This window comes from Watersipora subatra, chromosome 6, assembly GCF_963576615.1.
Source record: "Watersipora subatra chromosome 6, tzWatSuba1.1, whole genome shotgun sequence".
Lineage (NCBI taxonomy): Eukaryota > Metazoa > Bryozoa > Gymnolaemata > Cheilostomatida > Watersiporidae > Watersipora > Watersipora subatra.
The window spans coordinates 48,699,213-48,715,870 of record NC_088713.1 but is presented as its reverse complement, the minus strand read 5'-3'; the positions used below and the strand labels follow the sequence as shown (position 1 = coordinate 48,715,870).

The 16,658-nt window shown below is 32.8% G+C and overlaps 1 protein-coding gene and 1 long non-coding RNA gene across 2 annotated transcripts in view; both read right to left on the bottom strand.

Moving 5' to 3' along the window:
• The window catches only part of LOC137399008 (uncharacterized), a 520,862-nt gene that overhangs the window by 414,244 nt on the left and 89,960 nt on the right, over positions 1–16,658 (bottom strand). The window lies entirely within an intron of this gene.
• Positions 3,903–15,942, bottom strand: LOC137398796 (microfibril-associated glycoprotein 4-like). Its single transcript, XM_068084973.1, has 7 exons — positions 15,867–15,942; positions 11,261–11,451; positions 8,187–8,256; positions 7,717–7,935; positions 7,472–7,608; positions 4,990–5,107; positions 3,903–4,054 (listed from the first exon to the last, which is right to left on the bottom strand). Exons 1-7 carry the CDS (start codon positions 15,940–15,942, stop codon positions 3,903–3,905), a joined length of 963 nt encoding a protein of 320 aa, XP_067941074.1.

The following is a 16,658-nucleotide window of genomic DNA, read 5'->3' as shown; positions in this document are numbered from 1 at the left end:
ATGATAGTCTGTGGTATTATTCCCAGTTTTGGTGCTAAAAGACCTGGGTTCAAATCCTACTAAGTCTAGCTATGTTTTATTAGGATTCGTTGTTGCAATACATTAAACAGTTAATCATTCCAAAATAACTATCTTTATTTAGCTACTAAATATTATATTAATAAAACATAATATTTACACGTTGAATTTCCGATTTGAATTGAAGCCAGTCAGAGTTAAAAATACTCTGTCAACAAGTTTCTCAGTATCGCATACTCTAAAAGGAAACTTGCAACCAACTTCCTTCGAAAAAAGCGTCTCAAAAATTTCAAATGTAAGTTAGATGTAACGTGTTTATTTTGATCTTACCTCCTGTCTGATGTCACTGTTTAGCTTCTGAGTTAAAATTATAACCTCTTACATTAACTAATACATGTTCTCATGGTAAACTTGGTCTCGATCAGGGCAGATATTACACCAATTATACCTTGTTACTACCCTTTTGAAACAATTGTTTTAGACTCTTTAAAATCATTTGCAATTATGACTTATCAACTGCACAATAGGCAATAAGAACTGAACCAGGCAGTGTGTCTATATCTCCTTGCCAATAAACACACCTGCATAAGCTTACGATGAATTTCAACAGTCATCCTATAGATGCCACAGTATACTTTCCTGTTTCATGCGCTATGACTGAATGACCGATTGCATGATAAACCTGTGATGATGGGCAGCTATTATCATCTGCAGGTTAGTGCTCTGTTCTCAGCTATAGTCGGAATCCAAGTATTTATTACCCATTCCACTGTGATCTATGGACAGATTTAGCTTTTGGCCTCTTGCCAGCCATTTTACTGAAACTCCCATTTTGTTGCATGTTGTATACATTCTTTTCCATTTGAAAACCTATGTAGAAAATTTTGTTAAATATTTTATGATGTCGTTGTGTTAAAAAATAGAGATTTGCCAAAAAACTTCATGTTTCTATATTATGTGCTTTGTTAAAGCTCTTTGAAGCTACGACTGCTACAAAGCTATTGTGATTCTCCGCAATTTTCCTTGTTCTTACAAAGCTATTACTTTCACCAACATCAGAGTTAGTGCTGCTACTTTCATTATCGAAAGATTTAATTAAATCTTAATCTGATAAAATGTTGTCAACAAAGGCTATTCTATTTTTAATGCAGGAGGTGCTTGTGGAAACCATATTACCACTGAATAGTTCGATCATTTGAAAAAAGATGTTTTTTTTTCACTGGAACTTTATTGATCAATAATTATAATTGCTTGGCTCATAAAGGCTAATTCATTAAAGACTTAGTTGGTTACACTCTCAACAGTTTGAAAATGCTAATGATCATTAGTTATGTTGTCACAAATTCATAATATTCAGTTAATACGCAACAACAGCAAATTGTTCAAACATGCTTCCGTAGCAGTCGATCTTAGATTTTGCCTAAGCTCACATAGAGCAGTAAAAAGCTAACTAATATTTTTGGTCTGTAAAAATAATGATTAATAGTTGTCAGTTTTAGTAAGATACGTAGGCTAAAATGTATGAATCGGAGTTGTTTACTCTTTCGATTTTTTACTACGGATAGCTTTTTAGTTAATTCATTTTTTGTTAAGCTTGTTTACAAAAATTGTAAACAAACTTGTCAAGCTTGTCAAGCTTTGTCAAGTTCATGTACAGTAGTACTTGCACATAACCTGAACTTGAATTATATTGTTACATAATTCAGTGCTTGAAGGTCTAGGGGTATGATTCTCACTTTGGATGCGAAAGCTCCCTGGGTTCAAATCTCGGTCAAGCCCAATAACATTTCAAGAACTGATGGAAAGTGTTTTTTAATATAAACACCCTCAAGAAGATAGCTATTTTGTACATAATTTGTAGGTTGATGGCCTAGGTTTGTGATACTTGTTTGAGTGCTAGTGGTTTCAGTTTTGACACCCGGTCAAGCTTAAAGATTTTTTGAATATCTTCAGGAAAGTAAAATTTAGATCGACTTTTTAAAAGGTTGCTATTTTAACCTCGTCATCCATATTGAAGTCTGTTTCTCTCAGAAACTCCCTAACCTACCCAAACTGATAGATGTCAGATGATGCAAGATCGGGACTTGAAGGAGGATGTGATAGCAAATGCTGATATTGTTGATTGTATCTATTGTTTTGGCAGGTTTAATAAGACTTCTATTGTTGTAGCTTTAATGTTTTTGAATGTGCTTTAATGTTATCGCTTGAAATTGTAAAAGTTTATGCAATATCTACCGCGAAGTCTGTACGTAATTACTGCAGGTCAAAATCGATCCAGTTTTTCTTTAGTTTTGTGAAAAAAATTATAGTTGTAAAGAGGGTGGTGCTTTCAACTCATTTCTACACTTTGACAATTTCAGTCTCCATCAAGTCATCATTACATTGAATCTTAGTAACTACTCTGTGTAATAGCGTGTTTGGGTCAACAGGCCTCTAATATATCTGTTTTACCTATTGCACATATTATTCTCATATACAAATTGTAATGGTTACAACAACGGTTCAAATTGTAACGAAAAAAGGGCCAACACCTAAAGTTTGGAAGCATAAAGTTTTTCTCGTCATCACGCAAAAAACAATTTGTTTCCTCTCTTACGTTTAGCAATATTTTCCCAAAGACAAGTTTGTTGTGTGTAGCTACGATGAAAAGAACAGACATCAGGTAACTACATGTATTTAACATAGTAAAACTAATAACTTTAAATTGTTAAAAAGAAAACAAACTGAAGTGTGTTGAGCTGTATTTCTATACTTGTGCAGTGAGAATGGCTCTTCGTTATTCAATAGGTTTGTTTAAAATTTAATAGTGGCTCAGGTCTAATGAACCTTACCTAGTTCCTGGTATTCTAGAGGTTTGCCGGTTAATGCACATTTGAAAGTAAAAACTGCATTTTTTTGTTATTTTTAACAAAAGTGTTAAACGCAAAATAAAAATGTCGATGAAACTTGGGGTGTGGATTAAAACCAGTACCCTATGCATTAAGGATTTCCCATTTTTGTGCCATGATGCTACGCGGGCCTTTTATAGCATTTCCATTATCGCTGGAGTATTATCTATTGAGAAACAGGTAATACTATAATCATTGCACTGATGTATTGAACAGATTGTGCATGTTTTTATGACTTTCTATGAAAAAAGAGCATGCAATATTACTCTAGACATGATGAATATATAAATTTATATATATTTTATATATATAGTTATATAGTAATATTGGATGCTCTTTTCCCAACTATTTACTCATAGTGGTGGTCAAATAGAGGTAGCGGTCAAATAAAAGCAGCCTTCATTTAGAAGTTTCACGGTATATATATAAATTTTGCAGTCATTTTACTGTTAGTATATATACGATAATCTTTTTGTGGGTTTTTTGTTGAGCAGGCGTCCACAAAAGACCCAAATACATGCATTTTTTATTGTTTGATTCAGTTGAATACATATTAATTTTTGCTCTTCAGGCAATATGATACTGCCTTCTAATAAAAATGGTATAGAGGCTCAAGACAAAAAGTAATGTTAAGACTGTTTGCTGCATCATAACTCATAAAATATTTAAAGTATTGCACTTTTTACTTAAGTTCTGTTAATCTTTTAACATTTTTCAAACCTTGATGTACAGTATATGAAGTAAGTTTTTGTAGTAAATATTTTGGCACGGTATGCTACGCTTTGAAAGACATCAATTTATTTAATGAATAACCTTTCAACAATAAGCAGGATGAATGCCTTACAATTTTTTTGTGTCAAAAAAATCCAGAGATCATCCCAAAACTATAGAAATTAGAAGACAGCGACTATAAAGTACATTAGGAACTAAGGAAGAAATATGATATAACATGAAACAATATTGAAACTGTCTTGTTTAACTTCACGTTTTGTGGCATCAGTTACCAATCCTCATGTACACAGTTTTAAATGAATACGGAGATTTCCAAGCAAACCAAGCTACTCCAAATGTCGACGGTTGAGCATTGTTGGCATCGTGCCAAACTCCATTTAAATTAGCACTCATGCAAGCGTCATACCACCAGCCACCTAAAAATATGCATGAATTTTTAAGAAACAACTTGATTTTGCTAGACATTCTAAATAAAAATGGTCCCCTCTTGTCAGCCGCATCAACTATATCTAATACCTGGTGAAATCTCTAGTGGTGATCAAGAGGCAAAAATAAACAAGACCCTAAATGATGAAAATAAATTACTCCCTATTACATTGCCCGATACCAAATATAACTTGTCAGCCAACTATTTAACTCAACACCAGAAGGATGATATGGTTAACAATGGATTCAACAACTTTGAGTATTACGCTTCTATCTCTACTAAAAAACTGTGGTGATAGCCAGTTGAATAATATCATACTAATAACTGTTTGCGCTGCTATATTTCATGTTGCAGGACTAGACATTAAGCTTTAAGTTCATTCTAGTAAATAATCATTAATTTAACTCCCTGATATCTAACCCTGAAAATGATTTTGGATTGCATATGTACATATTTGCGTTATCCAATAATGCGTGTACAAGTAAACTCTACATACATCTTAGAGAAGAAAAAGTCCCTGTATTTAGAGGTACCTTGATGAAGTTCAAAAATATTCTTTGACATTTAGTAAGATTAAGTAGCTAGTATTATGTTAGTAGGTCATGCATTGAGTCTACATGTAAAGAAAAGATTTAGTAAATCTGAAACAGATCTTGTAGCCAATCACAATGTATGTTTAGGGAAAAACAGAAGTTGGTTAGGTAGAGTACATGAAGCTTCCACAAGTATCCAACTTATTCACATTAAGAACACATACTTTATACCACATCAGACAAAATAATTGTTGCCATAGTTTTACGTGAATGATGCTATCAAGGTCAAAAGTATTGAAAGCTCTGAAGGTCTTTTTAGTGTCGGTTTATTAAGAACAATGTTATGTTCCTCCTTTTTTTGTCAAAAAGTTATATAATTTTGTTATGTTACCTTGGAAACTTGAAGCGCAGCTTCCAGGGTGACCATCATTGTCATAGTCAAAGGTAGAGAAGCCCATTTCATGATGATAAGAGAGAGAATCTCCCGCATCTCCGCTGTAACCACTTACCTAAAATTGAGACATGTAGGTTTATTTGCAATAACAGATTCATTAAGCATTCTGCTAGTACAAAGTGAAAACTCTACCTACAACGGATTGTAAGCCAAACGACTTTCACAAATGGAAAGCTTTGTCAACAAAAAAATTTGTGAAAGGGATAATTACATTACCGCCATTTAAATACTGTTTATTTACAATAAGTACTGGATATAAATAATTCAACTACCCATTTACAGTCCAATAGAAATTATATTCACATTTACTTTATGCAGCATGTCATCATCAATGTGGAATTTATAAATACAATAGCTATCTAAACGAGGAATTTGCCTGTAAGATGTGTAGAATTACAAGTTCAGTTTACTTAACATGTGTAAATGTATTTTTTATTTGAAAAACGGTATATATGAAAGAACAATTTTAAAATATGTATGTCAATCAAAAAGTTGTCAAAAAGAATTTGCAGAGTGACAATCTCAAAGTAAAATATATTTGCTTTTGTGTCATACCTAAGTATAAAAAAACACTGTTTCTAGAGTCCCTACAAGCACAATATGCAAGTAAAATTTTAAAAACCTAAATATTTGTGGTGCACGACCCTTTAGCTATAAAAAAAACTACTAAAGACATCACATGTAAACAAAGTATGTACCTTCACAAAAAACTGTTGTGTATATAAATATGTACATATGTATTTCGTCTTGACAGAAGACGAAAATACAATCACACTACATGCAAAATATTGCTTGTATTTTACAACGACACGGCTTGATCAAAGAAAGACACTAATAGGTGGTTTGACAGGACTATGGGTAGCTTCGAGGTGCAGACACTTGTAAATTAGTAGGGACTTGCTTACTGACTTAAATACCCAAAAACTTGATTTGCAGTATTGTGTTATACGAATGCAACGAACAAACTACAGAGAAAACAAATAAACTATTATGCAACATATTTAAGAAAACAACTTGAAAATTACTATTAAAGCAAACAACAATCATTAAGCTTTCTTGTCGTAACTTTAAACATAACGTAACAAAATTACAGCTTCAAACCTGCCCGAAATCTGGGTAATATAATACTGTATGTGCACAAACAAAGCAACCATCCACCTTCCATATCGAAAAATTGAACAGACATTGTGACCAAACGATTAAACACTCATTCAGCCATTGAACAACAATTTAACAGCGCAGTGCAACCAAACCAACAAGAACTCCACAAGAGTAGATGCAACAGCAAACTACAATATGGTACCGACATACAAAAATTCATAAAACGTAACAGACAAAAAAAATCACTTGGTACGACCCCGATTCAGCACAAAGCTGCAACCATTATGGGACAAAAATTCTTCAACATAGTTAAAAATGCTTCCCAAAGAAACACCCACTCCAAGCAAAATTTAATGGACAAAACTTAAAACTGAGCTACTCAATAATGCCAAACATGAAGGCAATATTTTATGCAAGCAATAATAAAATAACAGAAACTTACACAACAAAGAGAAAAAAATTGAAAAAATTTGCAACTGCAGGCAAAAAAGAAATTGGCCTTTGGAAAGAAAATGCTGAGCTAAGAATTTTATATCCTTCACAACAGCGAATAACCCTACAGACAACCACGCATCAACCTACATGTACACAGGACTTTGCTCAACAGAATTTAAAACAGGATACAGCAATCATAAAGTTTTGTTTACCTACAATAAAAAACAGCACCAAACAGAACTGAGCAAACACATTATGAAGTTGAAAGAAAGCAATTCAACATACGACTTAATATGGAAAATATAGGCTCAATCACAACCATATACAAACAAAACAAAACTATGTAAACTATGTTTACTAGAAAAATACTTCAAAATATGTAGACCCCACTTCAGCACATTGTATAAAATAAATGAGTTGTCTTCTAATTGAAGACTTGCTAAGAGTTGTCTTCTTGGTTACAATTGGCACTAAATCACATGATTATAACATCGAGCCCATTTCTAGCATTTCGGCACAGCTTTGCATTTTAGTACAACTGCGCCTGTGGAGTGCAACACAAGAAACAAATTTTTTTGCGCTTTTACTGAAAATTTACTGTCTTCTTTATAGTTTTTGTTCTATTGTACATATAAATGTATATTATATATATGTATATTTATATATGTGCCAAACATGAAGGAAATAATTATATATACATAAATATTTATGCACACATATACAAATGTATACACTTGTATGATCTATAAATATTGCAGAATTATTGAAAGTTCACTATGTAAGTTAATTATTTCTACACTAATATGGCGCGCTAATGTGATAATAACTGAAATTCCATAATATATCAGAATATGTAGATACAGATGTATTTAAAAAAACCTACCAAAAGTTGGTAATTGCTCTCTTCGTTTTCTATTTGAAACAAAGAATAATTGGCTGTTCTTGAGTGACTTTCATGATCTTCAAGAAATATACTCAGTTTCTGGTTCTTCTTCGTCAAATAGAAAAGGTTTTCCAAACCTTTAAACATACATGAATTTCGTTAAAGAGAAAAAAAATATAACATTCCGTGAACAGACCGATGAAAATGATATATGCAACTTGCCACTGAATATATGTCCTGGTTACCTATCCAGTACTCTCCTTGTGGATTGCCAAAACCATGAGCATATTCATTCCATCCTCTGTTGAAATCAATGGTACCATCTAATCTTCTCTGTATTAAAGTCCAACCAGATTGATCATCAAACTGGCAGACAGCTAACACAGGTGCAGACTCAGGGTCAGTATAAAGGGTATACGCAGCTCCACTGTTTCTTTCTCCGTTATCAAAAGCATCTTGGCAGTCTGAAGTACAAACAGGTAACACATTTATGCGAATGAGGGTAGACCGTAGTCACAATTTCGGTTCTATACTCAATTCATTTTTAATAGACTAAATAACATGTATGGCTTAGAGGGCTGGTACAATACAGAAGTTTTAAAACAACGTACATGTAAACAAAGTGTTCTAACAAGAGTAGGTAATATTAAATTATTTGTAGTAAACCATTTGTTAAGATCGCTTTATCTGCTTTTATTTCATTTTGCATACTAACCTTGATAAACTTGTGGCGATGTAACTGTGTTACATGTAGAACTCTCTTCTGCACCACAGAACTCTGGTATCTATAAAATTTGTATGTATATGCATATATGCAATACAAGCAGAAATTCAAGACAAAAAAGACAGAAAGTTAAAAAAACTCATGATATAATATGTATTTAATATTAGCAGCACTGTGGAGTATCACTCTGCGCTGAACTTTTGAAAGTGAAAATATTTCCAGTAACTGAATGAGCACATATAACCTAAAAAAACAATAAATAATGAGTAAGGTTAGCTTTGAACTGTAAACCTATCTCTGTTTTGTGGACCTACCCTGTGGCTCATACCCTTTTATATAGTGGGTTTATTTAAACCAAGTATTTTATACAGCATCTTGCAGCACATGCTCTACTACATTAGAAGTAAAATTTATTTGCATCAGTTTATAGCAAATCTGTTTCAGATATTTTGTATGAACAGAGGTTTACATCAAAGTGTGAAGCTGCTCGAACCAGTTAATTTAGAATAGGTAGTAGTTACAGTGCATGCATTTGACATAGGTTCGATAATGGCTTGTCACGAGTTCTGCAGACTATGCACCCTTTTTGTTCTGTAAGATACACAAAGAGCTGTTGCTAATTTAAAAAATGTCAATTGACCGGTTTTAGAGGTTTGTTTTTGGTTTTCTAGATTCAGCACTAGCAACTATTATTACATACAGTTTACATATCTAAACACATATTAGTATACAGCTGATAGTAGCCATGATCGTGACACCAGATAAACCAACATTTATTGAGTTGACACACTTGAAGCACTAAACTGATAAAAAAGACCAATAGTAGGAGTCAGGGACTCGGATAATAGAATAGTAGTTGATGCATGAGATAAACACCAAATATTTCTATGAAATAAATTTCTAAACAGAGCCAACTGCTGAAAGCCATACCTTAACTATGCATTACAAAGTCATAGTAAAAGTGCACATATAATATCCTACCAGTAACACTTGCATAAAAAACTCACATGTAACGAGGTCTGATACACAGTATCCTTATAAGTACATGCATAAACAAGACTCCTAATGCCACCGTTTGTAAACACATTGCCTATAATAATATTTAATGTGAACTTTGTCATAACTTAGACTTGAGATATGTTTGTATGCAGATATACTGATCGCACAAACACAAATGCAAAACAAGACGGCAGCTAATTTGCCGTGTTTGTGTGAGTGGTAAATCTGTATATTTGTTTCTGGTACTAAACTTCATGCCTTTTTCTTGCTCATCTGGCTTACGTTTACTCGGTAACGCACTTGGAGAAAGTGGTCGACTTACTTAGGCAATCTTGATGGTTCCCAATCGGTTTTCACCACAGTATATGCATAAATAAATGTATATGCATGTATATACCAACTGTGCTACCCGGCATTTCTTGGGTACTAAAAAGTCTCTGGTCAGAAAATTACTTTGTGGTTAACATATACCAACATTTGCCATTCTAACTTTTAAACGTAAATAAATTTTTATAAATTAGTAAAAATAAAATGACAATTTCAAAGTTTAATTGGAACTGTGAAATAGTTAGCAAGTTATAGCCAAAAAGTCGGTTTTGCTACGATTACAATAAAAGATGATTCAGAAATGATACCATTATTTTGAACTTGGAAAAAAATTGTGATAATGTTGAATGAATAGCAGTTATTGCATTGAAGTACATGTGTATAAAAAAGGTTACTGTTCTACCAGCCACCCATCTAAACTTTACAAATATGTAAAAACAAACTAAACAAAACAAACGTAAATATGAGATTTCTGGTTGTACTTTCTGCGACCCAATGGAGAGATAATGTTAGAATCTTCTCACGGAGATGGAATAATTGCCTGCGAGAGAAGAATTGGCCATGGCCTCAGATATAGTAAGTAATTTTTACGAAAAATACTTCTCAAAAGGGATATCATCACACATGATTGCATGAGTGAAATAATCAGTGTGCTCTATATCTACAACTGAAGGCACCAACGCATGAACCCTTAGAAGAATATAATTAGATGCAAATCAATTGGGTAGCATACACCATGTTTATGTGAGTAATATTTTGATATAAATGAATACATATAAAACATGGATACCTATATAATATATGTATACTTATAAACATAAAATATACATATACAAACATATGTATCTATGCATGTATGTACTCGTGTATACCCTAATGTATGCATAAATGCAAGTATGTAGTACACACATGTATGTATGTGAGTGTGTATGTATGTGTATGTATGTACGTATATATGTGTGTATGTATGTATGTGTGTATGAACGTACATATGTATGTATGTATGCATGTGTGTATGCATGTATGTACATATGTATGCACATATGTGCATATGTATTTATATATGTACGTATCTACGCATTTACACATGTATGCATGTCTGCATGTCTTCATGTATGCATGTATGATTGCCTGGGAGTCTGTATGTAAGCATATATGCTTACATAAATACTACGCATGTATGGGTACATGTATAGATGTTTGCATATATGCATGTATTAATATATGAATGTATGAATCTATGCATGTATACATGTACACATGTACGCATGTATGCATGTAACCATGTACGAGTGTATATGTTTACTTGTGAATGTGAGTTTGCAGGCTTGCAGGTATGCAAGTATGCACATATGCACTTGAGCATGTATGCATGTATATATGTATGCATATAGGAATGTATACATGTATGAATGTATCTGTAGTCGTGTTTGTGTGTATGCGCATATGATTCTAAGCATGTATGCATGTATGAATGTATGCATGTATACATGTATACATATATGAATGTATGAATATATGCATGTATACATGTATGCAAGCTTGGATGTACGGTCCTGCGAATGTACAAACATATGTATGTATTAATGCACATATTTAGACGCTTCTATCATGCATAATAGTCATTATGTAGCAGGAATGTTAGATGACATTTGATTTTAAACTAATTGAAAGTAATTTGACTCGTTATTCATAAAAAGGTTATTCTGTAACTGATGTCATGACATGTTCTTATGTACCATCGTTGTGCTTTTTGCAGCAGCAGGTTTTCTCTTTTTGATGTACGTCAGCCCAGTCTCTTTTCCAGTAGGGTGGGCATGCAAAGTTGAAGAAAATAAATGACACTCTTCAGATGCACTGATTCTCACAGCTGACAGGCAAATAGAGCTTGCAGTGCACAGGTTCACGCAGAATGAGAGAGAAAAACTTCCTATATAAATAAGAGGAACAGATTAATATATGCCTTTCTACATGGTACTAAATCTTTGTTTTCTATTTCAAAGTAATCTAAGTATTGCATTAGAAAAAATTTTTCACCAGGTTTCAACTAGGTTTAAACTTTAGTCTAGTCTGAACATGTATGCATTGATTCTGCAGATTATTTGCATGTAAATACCCCTTGCCAAAATTTAGTATTTGCTTAATATAATTATAAAAGATGCAATGGCCCTTAAAAATCTTAATGGACAAAAACTTGGCATTGAAGCGAATATATTTATATTATTTATGTTGTATTTGAATTGAAAGTATAACACAGCAAAACTACTGATATTTTAAGATCGTGAAAGTTACCTGCTGCCTCAAAATAATAGTAGTTTGTAAGCAAATATTGAGAAACATCTCTGATGATATCATATGGCTCATCCATTGCCACTAGAGTACGGCAAATGATGGTGATCAGTAGAATAAAGTTAGGAGAGATTAACCAGAACTTCATGCTGGTTCGCTGGAGACCACACAAATGAACCGTATACCGTAGGACACTTATATTTCGCTAGTATTTAGTTTCGTGAGTAGCTCACAGAGTAAAATTTTGAAGCAACTTAATTTCGCAGCTCTGTTGAGTGCGAAAATACAGTGATGTGAAAATAAATGCAGTGGAACAAACATACTTAGATTCCTCAGGTTAAGTTCACCGAAAAAAAAATTAAATTTGCGATTAGTTTGTAATTGTGAACCGCAGGTAGAATGGTGTGGGCAAGGTCGATAATGCAATTTGATCGCTTGCTGCCATTTGTTTCTTGGACTATCAACAGACCCGTTTTCACTGGCCGGCTGAGCCGCCCAATCTTTTTGGGAATTTTTTTTACGGTAAGTACAGTGTAACTCGGATAACTCGCCCTCAGATAAAATGTAACATTTCATCTCAAACACATGGTCAACTCAAACGGATTTGTTTGGTCAGTTTCAACGCAATCATAAATTCCTTCAGATAACTCGACCTTAACATCATTTATTCGAAAAGTTATTTGCCCAACGGCCATGGACGCGGTTTTTATCGCTGTGGAATATCACTTCATTCCAAGCCATAGAGACAAACATCAACTTCTAGTAGTTCTTAGGCATCATTATTATCATCATCAGAGGCAAAATATTTTTGTTAACGACTTTTATAAAGGTTTGCAGAAGATTAAGTTTTATCAAACACCCGCTTGGCTATGTCCCATCTAAAGCATAAAAGCCTCCGAATGAACTTAAAATAAAATCCGCAAAATTGATCTTGGTTAAAACGCTCAAAAGAAAAAGATGTCTTTTTTCTGAGCGTTTTAACTGCGGTCATGTTTTCCTTATTTTAGTTTAAAAACGTCTCGGCAGTCACATCACTTAAAACAAAACAAATCTCAAAAAATGACAAGTTATTGAAGAGGTGTCAGTGGTGAATCCAAACCTTTTCAGAGCCATGCTGCTTGTGTAGTACTGTGAGTGTCAGTGTGTCTTATTTTCTTTCAACACACGGTGCTCGCTGCATTGATTGATGTCCCCAGCAAACGATAGCGCTACTAATGCATGTGCATCAACATCAAATTCCTATCATTATAAATCATTCTTAATGGGAAAATAATCATAATTATTTGCAAAATAATAACATAATAAAATTTTGGCAGTCAAATTATTTTGTTGGTTTATATTTTAACGATGCTATGGTGGTCGTTAAAAACGTTAAAATAAATGTCGTTATAAAATTCCATTCTACTGTATCAACGAACAAAGCTATTTAGTTTCGCTTTTTCGCTAGTTTGTTATGATAGTTTAGTTTCGCACATGAAACTTTCGCGAGAGGATGACACCGCGAAAACGCGAAAGTTAGATGCCGCGAATACATAAGTGTCCTAGGGTATACTATGAATTTAAGTGGCTGTTTCATCAAAAATAGAAATCAACGGTAATGCATAGGCAAGTTCATTCATCTCTTAAAACTAAAATTTGCTCATTACAGCATTTACTTTAATAATACAACCAATTATCTTTACTGAAAATATAAAATTGATTTCCGATAATTTTAATTTCAGGATGAAAAGCTGTAATCAGTAAAGTGTTTGATCTGTGTCAGCAGACTTAAAATATTGGAACTGTCTTTTACATTAATGACTAGCATTAAATTCTGTCAATAATGTCATCAGTTGCTGGCACAGACCCTCCTTCTTAGTTCTCTTTTTAAAATAAAGCTCTGAAACTAATCGGTTATGCCGTTTTCAGCCTTATCCAATTTAAACTGCAAAAAAAGAAGTCTAATTGATGTCTTTAAGTTATATAATTACAGAAGAATTTTTTACAGATTTATTTAGAATTGAACATTATTTTGAAATACTAGCGTTCCCACGGTGATTCGTAGTAGAATATCATTTTCCATGTAGTGTATCTGGAGAATGCCAATTATTCTCTTCAACCTTGCATGCACACCCTACATGAACCGACACTGAGCTGATATACATTGAAATCAAAAAACCTTTGTTGGAAAAAATAAAGTTGGAAAACTAGAAGTAGAAAACTTTAAACCTATTTTAGTTTGGTAATCTCCAAATAGGCTTTGATGTGGTCATGCCATGTCTTTTCAGTAAGTTTAATTTGCTGATAAACTAGTTAAAATTCAATGTATGTACATATATGCATGTATGCGTGTATGTACATGTATGTATGAATGTGCGTATGTATGTGTGTATGCATGTTTGCATTTAGGTATGTATGTATGTGTGCATTTAGGTATGCATGTATGTACATATGTATGTTTGTATGTATACATGTGTGTATGTATGCATGTATACATGTGTGTATGTATGCATGTATGCATGTGTGTGTGTGTATGTATGTATGTATGTATGTATGTATGTATGTATGTATGTATGTATGTATGTATGTATGTATGTATGTATGTATATATGTACGTACGTACGTACGCATGTATGTACATATGTATGTACGTATGTATGTACATATGTATGTACGTATGTATGTATGTATGTACGTATGTATGTACGTATGTATGTACGTATGTATGTACGTATGTATGTACGTATGTATGTACGTATGTATGTACGTATGTATGTATGTATGTATGTATGTATGTATGTATGTATGTATGTATGTATGTATGTATGTATGTATGTATGTATGTATGTATGTATACTTGTGTGGGTGCATGCGTACATATGTATATAAGTATGTAATGTATGTATATACGTACATATGTACATATGTACATATGTACATATGTATGTACCTACATATGCATGTAGGTACATACATAGGTATGTAAGTATGTATGCTTGCACATATGCAAATATATATGTGCATGTACGATTAAGTACAGGCTAAAAGTCAGCATGAAGTGCTCGATACTAAAGTAGAGCTTACTATAAATTTGGCAAGAAATTCATTAAAATTTGACTAAGCAAAACTATGAAACTTTTAGTAATTTTTGTTTAGTCAAATTTTAATAAATTTCTTACTAAGTTTATATATGCATGTATTATAATGTATATACATGTACAGTGTATATATGTATTTATGTATGTAGGTATGCTTGTGTGTAAGCTTCTATGTATGTTTGCATGTACTCATGTACTGTTGTACGTATGTTTGGATGTATGAATTTACAGATGCATGTAGGTACAGATGTGTGAACAGACACATGTTTTAATATACGTACAAATACTTGGGTTTACGGAAGTATGTAGATCAACAATTTCATCAAAAAACACGTACAGGCACATAAATGTATATGCGTGTGTTTGTGGGTATTAAATTTGTAAAAATTAAATTTTTATGGACAACCAGATTACTTTCATGAAATATTCATAGGTAACACTTTCGTGCTTTTTTCAGCACCAGATTATCTCTTTTCAATGTCAAGCAATGCATTCTCTGTTCTGGTAGGGTGTGTGCTTGCAAGGTTGAAAAATATATGAGGCATTCTCCAGATGCACTGACTTTCACAGCTGACAGGCAGGTACATGTAGAGCTTGCAGTACACAGGTGTACGCAAAATGAAAAAAAAAAACTTTATGTGTATAAATTAGGGAGCAGTTTACCATATGCCTTAATATATGCTATAAAGGCTAGGTTGGTTTCCCATTTCAAAGTATTCTAAGTTTTACACTTGAAAAAGTACCTTAGACTAATCAAAGCATTGAATCTTTAGTCGAATTGCAGGTAAAACTGCAGGTAAAACTATTTGCTATACTTTAATTTCAGCTAAGATAATGATAAACTATGCAACAGCTTCTAAAAGGTTTTTAGGAAAAAAATACGGCAATGTTTTAAACATATTTATATTTTTTATGTTAAATATGCATCAAAGGAAGACCACATCAAAGTTACTAAATGCCTAAGATCGTAAAATGTTACCTTTAGCCTCAAAACTATTGTGGTTGATGAGCAGATCTGGAGAAACATCTCTGATGATATCATATAGCTCATCCATTGCCACTAGAGTACTGCATATGATGGCGATCAGTAGAATAAAGTTAGGATAGAATAAACAAAACTCCATGCTGGTTCGCTGGAGACCACACAAATGAACCGTATATACCATGAATTTAAGTGGCTGTTTCATCAGCAATAGAAACCAATGGTAATGCATAAGCAAGTTCATTCATCTCTTAAAACTAAAATTTGCTCATTACAGCATTTACTTTAATAATACAACCAATTATCTTTACTGAAAATATAAAATTGATTTCCGATAATTTTAATTTCAGGATGAAAAGCTGTAATCAGTAAAGTGTTTAATCTGTGTCAGCAGACTTAAAATATTGGAACTGTCTTTTACATTAATGACTAGCATTAAATTCTGTCAATAATGTCATCAGTTGCTGGCACAGACCATCCTTCTTAGTTCTCTTTTTAAAATAAAGCTCTGAAACTATCTGGTTATGCCGCTTTTAGCCTTATCCAATTCAAGCTGCAAAATTTGAAGTCTAATTGATGTCTTTAAATTGTATTATTACAAAATATTTTTTTTTACGAAATTTACTTTGATACTACAACAAATTTATTATAAGTTTACGCTTTACTGAAAACGTAAAACTTATTACCGATATTTTTAATTTCAGGATGAATAGCTGTAATCAGTAAAATATGTAATCTGTGTCAGCAGACTACTTGAAATATTGGAACTGTATTTTATATTAATGAATA